Source organism: Moschus berezovskii, chromosome 1, assembly GCF_049115385.1.
Source record: "Moschus berezovskii isolate FMDL1 chromosome 1, NW_MosBer_1.0, whole genome shotgun sequence".
Taxonomy (NCBI): Eukaryota; Metazoa; Chordata; class Mammalia; order Artiodactyla; family Moschidae; genus Moschus; species Moschus berezovskii.
In genome coordinates, this window is record NC_142460.1 from 140,062,088 (window position 1) to 140,080,905 (window position 18,818).

General features: G+C 41.0%; 1 protein-coding gene across 1 annotated transcript in view; it reads right to left on the minus strand.

The window, feature by feature from the left end:
* Nucleotides 1-4: 4 nt before the first annotated feature.
* The window catches only part of MED12L (mediator complex subunit 12L), a 378,565-nt gene continuing 359,751 nt past the window's right edge, over nt 5-18,818 (minus strand). Inside the window, exons 41-46 of the mRNA XM_088839846.1 lie at nt 16,380-16,469; nt 14,279-14,508; nt 12,455-12,611; nt 9,109-9,222; nt 4,789-4,870; nt 5-3,301 (exon numbers count right to left, since the gene is read on the minus strand). Coding sequence (XP_088695972.1) covers nt 3,249-3,301; nt 4,789-4,870; nt 9,109-9,222; nt 12,455-12,611; nt 14,279-14,508; nt 16,380-16,469 — 726 coding nt within the window. The 3' untranslated portion in view covers nt 5-3,248. The remainder of the gene's footprint in view (nt 3,302-4,788; nt 4,871-9,108; nt 9,223-12,454; nt 12,612-14,278; nt 14,509-16,379; nt 16,470-18,818) is intronic.

Here is an 18,818-nt window from a genome sequence, read left to right on the forward strand (position 1 = left end):
TTAAAATACATCGAGACTTCTTTATAACTTCAAAATCTAGCTCAGGCACCCCTGGTTTGGAATTGTTCATAAGGAAAATCTTCATAGGAGGAATCACTGCCTTATGAGTATTTATTTCATTAAGTGAGCATCCTTTACATGGTGGGGAAATGTTTGGGAAAATTTGGATTGAATACATATAATAGAGTGTCACTGTACTGAAAATATGATCAACTCTACAAAATCTTGCTTTTTGTAATTCACTGAATTTATTTATATCACATGCTTAATTCAACCTGAATTAATTTAAGGACATTATGATTAATCTTTCCTAACTCCAGAGGCTAGCATTTTCCAGTGTAATTTCTCCAGCATCTATTTAAATATTTGTCTACTATTTAAGAAGAATTATAGGAGCCTTAATAAAAGAAAAATGAGAAAATGCCATCAGTCATGCTCAAGTATCTCAGCACACAAAACTGAGAACTATGTTTGCCCCTGTGTATCATTTTAGAAAGATGGGGGGTGGGGACACTTCACTGTGTCTTCATCACACCAAGTTTCGGCTTGCTCCACCTAAAGAGGTAACCTGTTTCCTACTTTCTCTGATCTTGGTATCCGGTGACCACAAGTGGTCAAAGGATACTCATTCTAACAGAGATCTCATTCTACTTCTGGGCCAAGAGGGATCAATCAGAGGATAAATGGAAATCAGAGGATAAATGGAACCCTTTTAGGGAGGGGCCTACAGTGTAAACAAGTATATGGAAGGGCTTCCTATGTCCAGCTCCATTCTATTTCAAAGTCTTTAAGGGGAACTGGGGGCTCCATTTTTCCTAAGATAACTTCCTGTCTGTCTCACCAAGCAAATTACCAGGTTCTTGAAGGATAGGGTTATCCTTTGTGATCATTTCAAGATAAATTAATGCATACTCTAAAAAGAAAAGAAAACTCACATGAGAGAGGATTAAGTGGGAGGAAATGTAAGAATAGGTGGAAAATTCTCTCCATATAGTTCACAGGGGAAAATCGGTTCTAGGTGTTTCCTCAACTCTCTGTAGAATCTTCAAATCAAACAGCCTTACCATATCTTAGCTTTCCCACTTAAAAAATAGGAGACAACAACAAAAAGGTATGCCCCACAGCCTTCATGTGCAAAATGATTAATAAATTAACTTCACTAACTTCTGCAAAATATAAAGTGCATACAAATGCTATGCAATTATAACACTCATTCTTGAAACAGTCTTACTGCTGTTTGCAATATTGAGCTACAAATATATACGGTTCAAACTGAAAGTGGCATTTCAAACACCAGTAATTCTTAAAAAGAAGAAAAATAACAATCAGGACAGAACATGACTCGTACTCACTAGGCACGACATTCACATTTCGGTTGTTTTTGCCAAGGCAGTCGTTATATATTACTTTGAAGAAAAATAACTTTATGAACTCTATCACTCTGAAAAGGGGAATAAAACAAGAAAACCAAACCGGATATACAAAACTAGCTGAAATGTCAAGATTCATCTGAAAGCAGATAGAACATGTTAATTTAGTGAAAAGAATGGTCTTTAATGTTTTGGCAAAGTCTTTCTCAGCCCAGAGTAAACATGAAATGAGTGGGCTGGAGTGAAATTGTTTCACAGTGTACAAAGCAGTTCACATGGATGCTGCCACAGCAAAGTAAGCGGACATGGATTTGAGGTCATTTGCATGAGTCAAACTTTGCAATGAGTAACTCACCTAGGAAGATATAAATTATTTATATAATGATTTGCAAAGGAAATGATCTACTGAAGTTGTACCAGCTACATTTAAAAAAAGTAGTTCTACATGGTTTGCTTATTATAGACAAATCTATTCACAGTATGTGCGACTATATTACATGTAAATTCATATGGTAAAAGAAAATGAATTAACACAGAACATGGGAAAATATCCCCCACATGTTTCAAAATGCCCTGCAATTTTTCACATTCAAAATTTTATGCATCTAAGTCTAAAAAAATATTATATGGAATACTCTTAAGTTACACAAACTGATAATAATTTACTGTATTTTTTACTCTAATAGGAGCAAATTACCACATACTTGAACAAAGTTAAAATAGTTACTATTTCTTTATAATAAATTTGATGTATAATTTACTTTACTTGTGCTTTTTGCACCAATTTATAAATACAGTATATGCAATACACAACCAAGACAGACACCAACATTAATAATTAAATTTAAAATAGCAAATACTTACCATATAAAATAAACAGCAAATACATCTCTTATGAAAACCAGAGCCCTCTGGACTTGGGGGCCATACTCTGGAAACCATGTCAAGTTTGAGCACTGTGGAATCTCAGGCCAGCTGTGAGATTTTTTTTTTTTCTCAAGTTGGCATAAGGGTTCTGGAGAACCAAAACTGGACAGAGTCATTTTTGCCAAATCTGGCAAATAGTTGGATCAATTCCACTGTGGTTCATTGCAGCCTTTAGAATTTACATGCTGTACCTTCACAAAGACTCTGGTCAATGATCTTGTCATGGAAAAATTTAGTACAGCTACTTCTAACGGGTTTCTATGTACCTCAGGGTGGCTCTCACAGAAGCCTTGGGTTAAGTTCTTGGTCTAAGAAGTTTAAGTTCTAAGCAACAATCTGTTTCAGCACCTTTTGACCACAACAAAAGCAAAGAAAAATCCTACATAAATAAGAACAAAGTTCATAAAGTGCTTATGAAATTACAAATATTTTAAATTAGAGCAATGCAAATAGATGTCCACTTCACCACCAAAGGTGGTCACCACCAAAGTCACCAAAGGTGACTGCAGAGTAAATGGATCACCTTCCTGTCAAGATCTGACATGCATTTCAAATCAGTAGTTTGGTCCAGCACAGTTTGCAAAAGAAAAAAAAAAAATCACCATCAATTAATACATAAATATTTTAAATCCACCATAACTCATTCTTTCTATAACTATGAGATTCAGTAAGAGCACCAATTTTAAAAAGTCTGCTACCAAACTCTTCCTGCAGTAGGCCCACATGATCTACATTTCTAAACCTACTTTTCAAGTTGAATGAAATGAAACCAAACCACAGCCTTTCCTTTCCTTTTTGTTTCAACACCTTTGTATGAAATGTGGCGTAAAATACAGGAAAACTTCAAAGAAATGAAAAAACAGACATTTCTAAAGATGACTAATGCATTAAATGTGATTTTCTATTTTTCAGTGCAAACAAAAAAGTTTGTATCTTTGTCCTCTTCCAGACTCAGAAGTGTGAAGGATGCCCGTAGGGAGTCACTCCTTGCTGTGGCTGGTTACCTAGTGAGAGAAAGAAATTCAAACAAAATTGAAGATGCAAAATTATGCTACAGATAGATGGTATGCACTTGTCACTGCTTTCAGTACCAGCCTCAGGAACAGGAGAACAGACTGGCCTGGGAGTCCAACACTAGACAGACACTTGAGTGGCCAGGTCTTAACAGCACCCTTGGATTCATTCTGCAGAGGGACCAGCTCTACATCACGGCCCCATATCTGCCAGCAAAAGGCCTTGGGATGTGGGTAACTGGCCCATCAAAAGTCTCTATCCCTGAACCACCTAAATGCTAACATTAAAAAGAACTGTTAAGTATCATAGAACTGTTAAAATAAAATATTAAAGGTTCTCAAAACTTCATAAAAGCACATCAGAGATTCTACTTTAACACTGACATTATAATATTTGAAAGAGAAATAGCTTGAAGTGGGCAGTTTTCTGCAAATGGCCATAGATACATCAGAGAGAACTAGGCAAGAGTGTATGCACGTGAGAGACAGGCTGCGTGTATGAGACACGAGTGTATGCCTATGCACATATGTCTACGCGCACAAAGAACCATGCACAGGTTCAAAAAATGACACAGGCTTAGAAACAGCTACTGCTCACACAACTCTGGTGGGACTATCCAAATCCAGAGGCCCTATGCAAACAGACTATGGCATAAACAGAGCCCTCTGCAGATGTGCAATGGACAGCTCAGCTTAGTCACCCTTATTCAACAAAGGAGACCAGTGTTACTGCTAATGTCAGGCAGCAGAATCGATACTGTGGTTAAAAGGTGGCTCTGGAACAAGTCACTCTGAGTTTTAGTCCCAGCTGTTGAATGAGTAACCTTGGGCAGACACGTCAGTGTCCCTGTTCTCTAGTTGTTTTCTCATCTGTAATATGGGAATAGCAACAATACCTCATCACAGGTAAAGAATCTGCCTGCAATGTGGGAGATCCATGTTCAATCCCTGGGTTGGGAAGATCCCCTGGAGGAAGGCATAGCAAGCCACTCTAGTATTCTTGCCTAGAGAATCTCATGGACAGAGGAGCCTGACGGTCTACAGCCCATGGGGTCATAAAGTGTCAGATACAACTAAGTGACTAACATGAGGTGGTTTAGAAATTAAGTGAATTAATACATGTAAAGTCATAGTGCCTGGGGGCCCCGAACCTGTCCCCTAGTACACTTGAGGGCATCAGCCAAGATGCTCTCGAGGGCATCTAGCTTTGCAAGAAAAGAAACTGTTGTTTCTTGGGGTCCCCCAAATGGAAAGAAACATTCCTAGACTCAGATGGAAGCAATAGGAAAACATCTTTGCTGAACTCAAGGAAAAGACTGGGGCTTTTGGAGGAAAAGAAGCCTTCAAAACAAGATTGAACACAGCCAGGACTAAAGCAAACAGGAAAGCGGCGAGGAAGACTGTGGTTTTTGAGGAGCAGCCAAGCATGTGTAGCTCCACATCCTGGAAGCCGTGTGTTTCTGAAGGAGCTTACTTACTGGAAAGCTGCTTCTGGAGCTGCCGCACCAGGGCGGCCGTCTGCTGCTGCTGCTGGGTCTGCTGCAAGCCTTGCCTAGGGAACTGTCATCGGGAAAAAGGAGAGAGTCAGCACCCATCAGAGATAAGAACAGAAAGCCTGCAGCCACGCCTGGTCCACACCTGGCCTTCACCTGAAAGTGCCTGATCCATTCCAAACCCATCTCCAGGTGGGGACAGCCTTTACTAGAGGAGCCCCAAGGAAGGAGTCCAGCAGTGCCCAGTGGTTCACATATCCTTGTTCCCTCACCCATCACCAGCTGACTAGTTGGTATCACTACATTACAAACCATTTGCAGCTGCAAACTGAAAGCTGCCAGGGGGGAGGACTGGGTCAAATACCACAGGCCTGGCCTTGGGTGAGTGAAGACAAGAGCGTGGGCGCAGAGGCCTGGACCCCATTGGGACTGCACCTTCCTGCTTGGTGGAGGAGGGCAGTTGGGTAGGGGTGAGACCAGAGAGGCACCGAGGAGGACCACACTTTGAGGAGGCGCTGGCTTCCGGAGTCCTACGTCTGCAGAACAATCTGAGGGCCTGAGTGCCCTGGTTCCAGCCATTAAGTTGATACAAGAAACTGCGGTACTTATTCCAAAGAGAGGGAAAAAAACCTATGTGGCAGAAGTAAAGTCACCTTTGATTAACATCATTCATAGTGCTGATTTACTTTTTTCCTTACCCTTCAGATTGTCACTCTAGTTTTCCTTTTCTTTCTACCTCTCCCCTACTTCTTTCAGCTGGGCCTATGACTGTCCTAACAAAGGATGTGTTCTGATGCAAGGTTATCTTAATCAGATACACATTGGAATTAATTAACTTACCTCCTCAGGCCCATCCCCAACCCACCTCAGGATGGAGTGCTGGCCCACTGACCTCCTGACTTCTAAGCGGGGACGGGGGGTGCACCCTGGAGATGGCAGGGTAGAAGCAGAGTCAAATCTCTAGTGTGTTTTCCTTTGCTTAGGAATAATGTGTTGGGTGTTTTCCTCCATTGCTATGACATCCAACAAATGAGTTATCCAGATCCAGGTGCTTTTCTGGATTCCAGGACACCAAAGTGAGGAAACACAGCCCTCGCCTCCTGCCAGCTGTGTCCTGACACCTGTGACACCCCTATCAGTGAGCAAAGGGACAAAGTACCAAGGCACCACTTAGTTTAAATCTGCACTGCCGACTGACAGGCTCCACAGACAGACAGGCCTTCCTCTGATGGACAGAACACAAACCTTCCTCTCTACCAGCTTTAGCAGAACGGACTGCGGCACTGCCCAGGCCCCTCTTCTGGGCACGTGGACGGAACAATGTGTTCCGGATGGCAAACACAGAGAGGACCAGCAGCCAGTGGATTTCAGAGTATTTACCATGTATTCATTTGCAAGCTAACTAGCAACTTCCACTGAGCCTTTCTTTTTTTTTTAATCTGCACTAGATTTTCTTCTCAGTGAAAAAAAAAGAAACCAAAAAAAGAGCAATGGAATATATAACAAAATTTCCCCAGCATCACTAATTTGCAACTAGGAATGCTCTAAATGTTCAACAGTAGGTAGGGTGGTTAAACAAGTAATAGCAGAGGAATACCATGGACTGACTTCACAGCTATTCATAATGACAAAACATGCATTATGGTAATAAGCTTAAGAGGATATGTAAATAAGCATGCTGTAATTAAGTATGCAAAAAAGAAGTATACTAATGCAAAAGTCGGAGATCACTGATCATCCCTATAACTTCTAATTTGGAAATTATCTGAAGTCTATCAATCTAAGTGATAAGTTTCTCAGTTCATCTTAAAACTTAGGATGTACAACACATCTGCCTTTGTACGAACAGCTGCTGACTAGATTATAATGTATTGGGCTTCCCTGGTGGCTCAGTGGTAAAGAATCTGCCTGCAATGCAGGAGACCTGGGTTCAATCCTTGGTTTGGGAAGATCCACTGGAGGAGGGCATGGCAACCCACTCCAGTTCTCTTGCTTGGAAAATCCCATAGACAGAGGAGCCTGGCGGGCTACAGTCCATGATGTCGCACAGAGTTGGACACAACTGAAGCAACTAGCAGCAGCAAATTATAATGTATTGCTCTAAATATCAAAATAAAACATTGTGCTTCTCAAGGTAGCTTTTTAAAAGCTAAAAAAAAAAAGAAAAAAAAGCCTACTGTGGATTTTACTTTCTATTTAGATGACTGTGAATGGAGGTCTTTGTTTCTCTGAATTATTTTCCTTGGAATACACTGAAGAAGAATCATGAGCCTGCCCTGACTGACCCACTCAGTCCCTGGGATGGAAGTGTCTTAATACAACCTGCTGCATTAAAACGTATCAGTACTGACTTAGAAGTCAACCCTGAATGTGTGATATATGTTCTCTACACACAAAAAATTATTAAACATTTATAAAACTATTAGAAGAATAGAAAGGTACTAAATTTTGCTGCATGAGATACACTTAATTCTAGTACAAAATGGGACCTGGGTCTCCTCTCAGTTCTAAATATGTGAACCTTCTGCTAACAATTATAACGAAAATAGTTTGAAGTTAATTTCCACCCCAGTCATATAATTTTAACTTTGTGACAGAATCTATTTTTTTTTCCCAGTCATTTCAGTCACTCAGTCCTGTCCGACTCTTTGCGAACCCATGGACTGCAGCACGACAGGTTCCCTGTCCATCGCCAATTCGTGGAGCTTACTCAAACTCCTGTCCATCACGTTGGTGATGCCATCCAACCATCTCATCCTCTGTCGTCCCCTTCTCCTCCCACCTTCAATCTTTTCCAGCATCAGGATCTTTGAAATGAGTCAGTTCTTTGCATCAGGTGGCCAAAGTATTGGAGTTTCAGCTTCATCATAGTCCTTCCAATGAATATTCAGGGCTAATTTCCTTTAGGATTGACAAACTGGATCTCCTGTGGTCCAAGGGACTCTCAAGAGTCTTCTTCAACACCACAGTTCAAAAGCATCAAGTCTTTGGCACTCAGCTTTCTTTATAGTTCAACTCTCACATTTATACATGACTACTGGAAAAACCACAGCTTTGACTAGATGGACATTTGTTGGTAAACTAATGTCTCTGCTTTTTAATATGCTGTCTAGGTTGGCCATAGCTTTTCTTCCAAGGAACAAGCGTCTTTTAATTTCATGACTGCAGTCTATTACATTTCAAGGATTTCTTTAAAAATGAAGATCAAACGGGCCAATGCTGGGGTGTATTAAATTCCCTCGAGGTGTCCTATTTTCCATCTTATGGGGGCATTATCAGCCCATTACCACCTAACTCCACTCTATCCCACCTAATATACTAGAGACCTGGCCAGACTGTTCCTTCTTACTAAAAACTGAAAAACCACCCATCTTTCAAATTCTGTCTTGGAAAAGAATCTACATCAGTGTTTTCCAAAGTATGAGAGACATGCAGTCACATAGCTCATCTCAGGCATGGCACTCACTCACCCAACTCCAGGGGCTGAATTACCTGCAGAGTAAGTACTTATTTTCACAGGTATTTCCAACACATGACAAGTGACGTGCCCACTACCATTGATAGCAGTGATAAAACGCCTCTTTTTAGAATATGTTCAAGGAAATAGGAAAAGAGGCAATTTAATGAAAAACAGTAGGTAAATAATAAAGAAGGGATATGGCACTGGCAAAAGTAAAAACTATTGAGGTTTGGCACACGTTGTTTGATACTATGCATAACATTTCAGAATTTGGTTTACAAAGCCACAGAAGAAAATTATAACATTACATGAAAAATTCACGAAATTACATGAAATGAATTCCATGAAAATTCTTGCAGCAAATGCTTACACAGGCTAAAATTGGGAGTTTCTTTCACATCAATAAAGATAATACTTTCGAAAGTAGTCTCATGTTTCTTTGGGATTACTCAAAGGAAACTCACAGCCAAGTACGATAATACTATAAGCATACCCATTGTAAGGTATCTTTTTAACACTGTTTACAAAAAACTTGGTTTCTCATTATAAACAATTAGTCCATAGAATGGAGAGGTCTAAAGAAATTTGAAGAGGAAAAATTATATGACCTGCTGAACCCTAAATATTTATTTATACCTTCCATGAAAACAAATATACTGAGTACAACAGTAACACAATCCTTCTCTGATAAAGTTCTAGGGAAGAAACTGGCAGGGTATATTTAGGTTTTTTCAGTTCTTAACAATCTTAGGGGACATGAAAAAATCTGCCTTTGAAGAACCCCAGCAAAAAAAGAAAAAAGAAGAAGAAACCCACATGTTTGGTTTTGAAATGCTAGGCCTTACCAGAGGCTGCTGGGGCTGCATTGTTTGCAGACCAAGGGTCTGACTCTGAGTCTGAGAGGACCCCTGAGGCTGGGGCGGCTGCTGGGGCTGGGGCGGCTGCTGGGGCTGCTGCATCTGGAAAGAAAGAAAAAGAATTACACAGCTAAAGTAGGAGGCTAATATCATTCCATGGAGAAGGAAGGCCATTGCCATTGCAACCCACTCCAGTATTCTTGCCTGGAGAATCCCAAGGACAGAGGAGCCCGGCAGGCTACAGTTCATGGGGTCGCAACAGTCGGACATGACTTAGCAACTAAACCACCACCACAGTATCATTTCAATTTCCTTTCCCAATATACCTTCTATCTGATTATTCTATCCTAACAAAGATGACGTGCACCTGCCTCCTCCATCTTTTTCCTGCCACACATCATTCATCCTTCAAGGGCAATACCCAAGTCTGCTCCTCCACACACTCTCAGACTACTCCAACACTAAGGATCTCCTCTACTGCAGTCACAGTGATCAGTCTAAACCACCTGACACCGTCCAGGGACATTCTTTGTACTTAACCATTTCCATTCCTTTAGTGCCATTTGCCCTTCTACGTATTTTATCCCATCTTATGCTACCAGGTGAGACAAGGACTGCTCACTAGTTATCTTTTCAACCCTTATGACACCCAAAGGAACTCCTGAATTTTTTTTTTCTTTTTTTTAAAGATTTAGATGTGAGAAATTCTGGTGTAAATTACCAACATAAAATTGTAAGCTTGTGTCCATGAATGTTGGCTCAAATCTATGGCTCTTGAAAAACACCTCCAAGTCACAAAAGAAATATAAACTAGACATCCATCTGGTGGGACAGCACAGAGAAGCAGAAAATGTTGGAGGTAGTTTGTCTGGAACTTTAAAGTCTCCTCCACCCAAGCACTTCGTGTTGATGATGTTGGCACCAGACTTCTTTGCATCGTCTGCATTTTCCACTTGGTTGCCATACTCCCTCCCAAACTATCTTCTTTAGGGCAAGGGAGTCAATGGCTATTGGCAGACGGCACTTTTCTCCAAGTGACAAGGGTCCTGGATTTGGAATCCGAGCGGAGGTCTAGGTGGGCCATTTCCACCATGAAAAATACAAGTTGGATCAGAAATACAGCAACTGCAATAGGAAGGAAATTCTCCATTGGGCTCTCTGCTAGCCTGTTCAGGAAAAGTCAGCCCAACTTTGTAATCATTAATCTGTGTCTTTATGGAGGAAGCTAATCACCAAAAAAGGAATAATTGGATGCAGAAACAAATCAGTTTTCCTAATCTCCAAGGAATGTGCTGGTAATGAAAAAAATTATTAGAAGGACACTATCATGTGAACTGGGTTAAAAAGTACACAGTAACCAATAGGAAAGATTCTCAAAATTTGCAGTAAAAAATACTAGTGGAAGATAGGAAGCGGTAAATAAATAATGTAACAACTTTCCTCCGTGATTTGGAAATGAGAAATTTTAAAACAGAGGAAAATGTAAACACCAGTTCTGAAACCTATCCTCAGAACTTGGGGAAAACTGTGATTCAAGGAAATATCACCACAAGTATTAATAGTCATACTAACAATAGTATTACCAAATAAGTGTGTTACTTGTATTTTCTTATTAGATTTTCACTATACATGTAAGAAGTGGGCACTATAATCACTTCCATTTTACTTATGACACAGCTAAAGATTAGAGGGGTTCTGACCACGGTGGAGATTATGTGTATGCAGTGAGTGGGGTTGGCCATCTGTAGGCCACGCTCCCTGAAATCAATTACCATTTGTTTTCTAAATTTTCCACATGTTAACAGTAAAAACTGGGATGTAATTCACAGCATCTTATAATTGTGAAGCACAGTTTTGCTGAAGACTTGTGTTGGCTTCAATTGTCCACCTGATGGCACTGCCAACCAGAATTCTTTGGATCATACTGAATTCAGATCTGAAATGCATTTCAGCTAATTATTCAAATATTTTCTTCCCACCATCGGTGTCAAGGTTGAGACATGAAAGTTTCTCTGCTGCCCCTTTCTGCATGACTGGTTTATTTCTCACTGACCTCACATTAAGACTGTAACCCTTGGGTACCCCAGTTTTACTGGTGTTCCCATTCCTGGTATTGCTTTCTTCTTCTTTCTTAGAAATACATAAAAAGACAGTGCATCTTAAGTTGGATTGTTGATAAGGTTAGAGTCCACTGTATAGACTCATCAAGCAATTTCCAATCCAATAACACAGGACAAGCTTGCTGATAATAAAGACAAATGGAACTGGCGAACATAATAGCTTGCATTTCCTAAACAAGGGAGGCAGAAGTCAAAACGTGTCAAGAGGAAGAGTTCTTTATTTAGGAGACTCAAATGTTTATGATGAATAAGCAAAGGGATAACTTTGTCTGGATACTACCAGAGACAAGATGAAATATCCCCTTGAAACATCCTCCTTACGTCACTCCAAATTCACAATCCAATCAGACTAGAGATGTTAAACAGAACATTTACAGGCATTACAGGCCCCTCTGGAAATATGATGAAAACTCCGGATAGTTCAATTTAAAAAAAAGAAAAACACACACAAGAAATTTTGAACTCAAATCACATGGTCTGTAGTGAAACAGTGACTGGGGAAACTGAGGCTTACACTATTAAGATAAAGGCATCCAGTTACCCTCCCAAACCTTTGGGAATGGCAAAGGGACGTCTACATTATGTATTCTCCTGCCTACCACAACCTGATTGATGCACAGAGGAAGGAAGACCCCTGCCAAAATGGAACTGCTGCTACTGCTGCTAAGTCACGTCAGTCATGTCCGACTCTGTGTGACCCCATAGAAGGAAGCCCACCAGGCTCCCGTCCCTGAGACTCTCCAGGCAAGAGTACTGGAGTGGGTTGCCATTGCCTTCTCCGCTGATACTTTCCTGCTGCTAAGCTGCTAAGTCACTTCAGTCGTGTCCGACTCTGTGTGACCCCATAGACGGCAGCCCACCAGGCTCCCCGATCCCTGGGATTCTCCAGGCAAGAACACTGGAGTGGGTTGCCATTTCCTTCTCCAGTGTGTGAAAGTGAAAAGTGAAAGTGAAGTCACTCAGTCGTGTCCGATCCTTAGCGACCCCACGGACTGCAGCCCACCAGACTCCTCCATCCATGGGATTTTCCAGGCAAGAGTACTGGAGTGGCTTGCCATTGCCTTCTCCAAAATGGAACTAAATGAGAGCAATTTAGCTTCTAGTGTCAAATACACAGGATTCCTTGGAACTCAGAAATTATAGTCTGCAGCATCTGTTATTTATTAAGGCTGCTGAGGATTCTACCCACGATTCACTCACTTCCAGCCCCCTACCTGGAGGAGCCTCTGCTGCTGTCGAACCTGTGGCTGTCTGGGTCTCATCGGGTCCTGAGACAAGGGCACTGAGGGAAGGTTTGGATGTGCGGATGTCAGCACCGCATCGATTCCTCCACCCACCAGAGGGCTCTGCTGAAGCGACTGATGATTCAGCCTGGTAAAGAAGAAAGAACTTGTTTTCAGGCCCAAGTATACTGTCAAAGTTTTTAGTCAGTGCCGTGGGAGCCGTACATACACTCACAAAGAAACCATCATGTTCAATAATCACTTTGAACAATTCAAATGCAATAAAGACCAGAGGTTAAGGTCACCTAGATTCTCAGGGACACATGGTATCACTTGACAAAGGACAGCAAGTATACTTACTACTTACAGTAAGGTTGAAACATGGATAAATTGCTTTTTAAAAATGTTCTGATAGTTTCTAATAAGTGACATTAACTGAGCATTTTACCTGGAGCAGGCGCTGTGGGAAAAATTTGAAATCTGTTATTTCGTTTACTACCCCTACAGCCCTCCTTCGCATTCAGCAGTTTTGTTAGCCCTACTTTTAAAGTGAGAAAACAGAGCTAGAGAAGTAATTTACCAAAGGTAGTAAGACGGCAAATGGCACAGGTGGGATTTAAACCCAGAACTTTGGGGCTCTGAAGTTCAATTTCTTAGGCAGTATGGTATGTTGGCACTTACTAGACAAATAATAAATACAATGCATGTTTTCTAAATTTATTCATGTTCCCAAATGTGCTGCCATCAACCGTGCCAATTTTCCAAACAGTGATTACTTGGAGTTGACCTGCACTCTTTGACAGTAACACACAAGAGCAAAGCTGCTGTCCATGGGAGAGCAACATTCCGACATTCTGCAGGGAATTCAATTCTCCTAGACTGATGCCATGCAACAGAACATTCTACAGTGACTGCACCTGTGCTGTCCAGTAAGACAGCCACTGGCTACACAATTTCTGGGTCTCAGGGCAAAACAAGAATGCAGGGCTCTCCGATCAAAAAATGAGTAAGAATTTCAAGTGAGTGACAGCAGAGCATTAACAGCGACCACACAGGCCTCTTTAAACACACAGCCCTGCCTGACTGCACAGATCACATATCTTCAAAGCTGGTCCTGTTAGCCACATATGGTTAATGAACACTTGAAATGTTACTACTGTGACTGAGAACTGAGGAACAACATTTTTAAACTTAATTTTGATTAGTCTAAATTAAAACAGCCCACGTGGCTAGTAGCTACTCTAACGGACAGTTCAGTTATACACTATGTCTACAACTTCCAGCTAACCAAGAACTGAGTAAGAGACATTCATGGCCCTGATTTGCCAGCCATTTCTGAAGTGGAAAAGGTAAAAACTGAGATATGTAACAGAACTGCTGTGCACACCACATAGGATGAGAACTGTAATCACAGGCTTTAAGGTGCCAATCACCATATTCTAGTAAGGCATTGGTAGGGATAAGCATCAATTTTTTTTATCAATTAAAAAAAGGTTTTAACAATTTAAAACCTTTTTATAAAAGAGAAGGAAAAAAAGAACACTGGAGCTAACATAGTGTTATCACTAAAAAATATTACACAAATTCTAAGGGAGATGTGCGTCAAACAACAAGCCTTGAATGAAATAAACAAGGTGAGGCATTGCTTCTTCTGAACCACAATCTGGATGCTGCTAAAAATGAGACGACAGAATGAAAGTGATATGGAAATATGCAAGCTCATAAGAACAATTATAAAACACCATGTCCTAAGGGAAGCACAGTAAAGATCAGGATTTGAGTGGCCACCACTGTAATCATTTCCACATGCATCACCTCTGGGAGCCGGTCAGGGGATGCAGGTATGGTGACGCCTGCTGCTGAACGTAGCCGCTCGGCGGCTGCTGCATCTGTCTGAGTCTTTCCATGAGCGCTGGGTTGGAGTGAGCGGCCGGATAGGTTCTGGAATTATAGGTAGGAGACAGGACCACGCTGCCAGCCTGCTGCTGAGGGGTCTGCTGCAAAGGCATCTGGGTTCCATACATTGTGTAGCCCTGGGGCATGGTCTGCAGGCAGGCACAAGGGAAGAAGTCAACGTTTCCATTTACCAGCTTTCCTGTCACTAAGACACACAGGGCAAAAACAAAGCCAGGAGGAGCTCCCTGAGATGTGCTGTTCTCCAAGGCTCTTTTGACTCAAAATATGAGGAAGACTACTCTGGAGGCCAAGAGAAGAGTCAGAAAATTATAGGATGAACTTGTGTACTGATTCAGAAAGTTCAATTACAAAACATGAATCCTCATTTGGTTAAGCAATCAGTTTTAAGCTCAGATGCTTGTTTTCAGGAAAGGAAAGGCATGTTTCTGCATAGAAATAATCAGGCAAGCATGCATACCTCTCGTGCACACATGATATCAGTGTTAAACAGATTTCAAGCATCATTAATGCTGTTTCAGAAAAGCTACACATACTCAAGGCAAATAAAAATAATGGAGTACACTTTTCTAGTATGGTATGAAACTACACTTCCTTGGGCCTAATGAATTTGCCTATAGTAACGAACCAGTTAACAAAAAAGAAGAAAAGTCAATTAACCAGAGAATAAGGGTGTCACTGAAAGTGAAAGTGTTAGTTGCTCAGTTGTGTCTGACTCTTTGTGATCCTATGGCAGACTATAGTCTCCTCTATCCATGGGATTCTCCAGGCAAGAATACTAGAGTGGGTTGCCATTCCCTTCTCCAGGGAATATTCCCAACCCAGGTATTGAACCTGGGTCTCCTGCATTGCAGGCAGATTCTTTACCGGTAGTCTGAGCCACCATGAAAGCCCAATGAGGGTGTCATTGGTGACTATTTGATACCCTTGAGTTCTGGTTGGACAGTAGACTGTTTCAGCACTCTATAATATCACCAGGATACTCAAATTCTCCATTCAACATTATATAGTGGCTGTTTCTTCAAATCTTGACACCTGATGTAAATGAAAAGCTTTAGGTTCTGCTGGATCACCATCTATAATATACAGAACAGAGTGCTGATTAAAATAGAAGAGGACCACTCTCCGGGTCCTCTAAGTACCACATTTCAAGGTAACTGAGTGGCTCTGACTTGGAAGATAGAGTGACGGACAATGACTTTCTTGCAGACAGCACACAGGGATGCAGGCCATGAGGCTTGGTGCCCACGAAGGCCAATCTCAGCCTTCCTTTCAGCTGTGGACACAGTGTGAACTGCTGGCCCCAACTAGAGGTCTTGCCAACATCCCTGGCTTCTTGATTATGAGAGGGGTAGAGTAAAAGGATGTGGAGGCAGAAATGACAAAACTATTAGAATAAAAAAGCTCAAGATTTGCATTATATTAAGGCAAACCTATCATTTGCTGAATAACTACCGAGTATCTAGTACTCCACTAGTTCTATAGGTGGTCTTAAATCCCCACAATGTTCATTACTATTTTACAGAGACAGAAATCAAGACTTAGAGTAACTCTCACAATGTTACACAGCTTAGAGGTTGTCAGGAATTTTGTCAAGGTATGATGCCAAAGCCAATTTTCTTCTTATTCTACCATGATTCCTCTTCGAAGCTGTCTTTGAACATCATAAAATTCCATCATAAATTACATCATTATGTATTACAATGTAAGTACTATAGGACTAATAACCATTTCAATATCTATCATAGTTATTAACATAAAGTTATGAATTGATATTTCTAATTCTAACAATTTCCTAAAATGTTTTATGCCCTTTAATCAATACCCAGACTTGTTTAATAATCACTGGTAAAGATTTCTGTGAAATGTCAATTATAATCTATAGGCAGAAGACATGACTAAGTTCCATGCCCCATAAGGGAACTGATACCCTACTTGGTTCCCGCCTTCGAATAAAGAGCATTAAAAATCCCAGTAGCATCTACAAAGCAAACATGGGTACCTGTGCTTGCTGCAGTCCTGGATACTGGGGGAGCTGAGGGGAGGGCCGTGCCTGAGCAGCAAAGAGAGCAGCCTGGTCCCCTGGCTGGCCCTGGAAAACAAAGCCAAGGTGGCTCTTGATCATAATAGCAAGGGTGTGATTCGAGCTCCTGGTTCATAACCCCAAAAACCCATGACACCAAACCTTACATGAGAACAGCACTTGCAGATTCCAACCGTATTAAATACTATTTCTCATCAATTTCCTATTGACACTAGAGATTGTTGCACTTATTATTTCTTCCAAAGAAGACTACAGCTGTCCCACATGATTCAGTTCAGTTCAGTCGCTCAGTCGTGTCCGACTCTCCGCAACCCCATGAATCACAGCACGCCAGGCCTCCCTGTCCCACATGATAAGACACACATAAACACAAATCAAAATATTCAACGGTCTGCTCATCAGAGAGAACCTGAGACAGCTTTCCTGTACACTCCAGGGTACAGCCCCTCTAGAGTAAAAGGCATGAGTTTCTTAAGTGTGAAATCTGAAACCACAGACTTGCCTCATCCTGTGCCGATCGATTAAGAGAACATGTGGTACAAACAAATGGCATATACAGTCTTCATGACTTTTTAATGATATTTCTTCAGAGGGACCTAAAAATTGCCTATTTAGCCAAGTATGCAAGGGAAGAATTTAGTTACCTTTTATGACTCTAATAATCAATAGAACCAATTAAATTTTATAATAAGTTAATATTAAATGCAATTCTAACCAATTGCAATATAAAATAAAACCAATTAACATCTGTTCACCAGTCTTAATTTAATACATGTTTTTGCCTGGGGAAACTATATTCCTAAAAGCAGCTACATGTATTTTGTGTTTTGGCAGCAGAAGCCATTTCACAGAAGTGTGCAGTATTAATCACAGAAAGAGGACTAGCTTCTGACCATTCCTTGCTTTTCTCCAGGACTTACTAATTATAAAGAAATAGGACTTATTCTAGGATATTCTAGTACCATTTTATATTCTAGATGTCCTCATTTTTTTAAGTTTTAAAATATAGTAATGTAAAATCAATTTTAATGTTCTTGGAAAGCAGCACAGATATTTCTGGCAGGAAAAAAGGTATAAACATTCAGCTTAAGAGGGAGAACACCAACACTTATTAGGCATCTATTATATGCCAGGGACTAGGCTTCTTATTCATATCTCCATTTTCTCACAGGAACTCTGCAGGGAGGGAACTTAGTCCTCACTTTCTTCAGGTAGGAAAAGTCAGGCTCAGAGAGCCTAGGCAGCTTAGCAAACTCACCCGGTTAAACCTGGTCAAGCCCTTAGCGCCCACGTGAGCCTGCCTCCAAAGCCCAGGGTTTTTTCCATGATGATAAGATGCCTTCATATGTGATATCAAGAATGAAAATATTTACAATTTCACCTGGTGCTTATTCTTCAGGGACATATAACCTCTTAAATTCATCCCAATAAGAAAACAAAAGGATAATCTCTATTAAGACTTGTTAATGAGATTCTGAAATGAATGCATACATCGGATGGTGAAGCATTTTTCTCTGATGCTCACATATAAAATCACTTGAGGGCATTTAGGAAACTTTGGCCTCTCCTAAGGTGACTGACCTCACATACACGGACCAAACATAAATTTCTGAAAGTATCTACTATGGTATCTATATATAACAGCTTCAACAAGAATGTAACATTCCAGTGTAGGGTACCATGATGATACTCTGAGATCTTAGCTGATTACTAAGTGTAATTATATCTCTATTTGCCTGTTGTTGTTCTGTCACTAAGTCGTGTCTGACTTCTGCGACACCATGAACTGCAGCACGCTAGGCTTGTCTTTCACTGTCTCGCCGAGTTTGCTCAAACTCATGCCCATCGTATCAACGATGCCATCCAACCATCTCATCCTCTGTCATCCCCTTCTCCTCCTGCCCTCAGTCTTTCCCAGAATCAGGGTCTTTTCCAATGAGTCAGCTCTTTGCATCAGCTGGCCAAAGTATTGAAGCTTAAGCTTCAGCATCAGCCAGCCAGTGAATATTGAAGGTTGATTTCCTTTAGGATTGACTGGTTTGATCTCTTTTCTGTCCAAGGGACTCTCAAGAGTCTCCTCCAGCACCACAATTCAAAAGCATCAGCTCTCTGGAGTTCAACCTTCTTTATGGTCCAACTCTCACATCCACACATGACTACTAGAAAAGCCACAGCTTGGGCTAGATCGACCTTTGTCGGCAAAGTGATGTCTCTGCTTTATAACACGCTGTCGAGCTCTGTCACAACTTTTCTTCCAAGGAACAAACATCTTTTAATTTCGTGACTGCAGTCTCCGTCTGCAGTGATTCTGGAGCCCAAGAAAAAAAATATCTGTCACTGCTTCCACAGAAAAATACCCCAAGCTCCCTCTAGGAGAGAACATGTCATGGCAGTGTG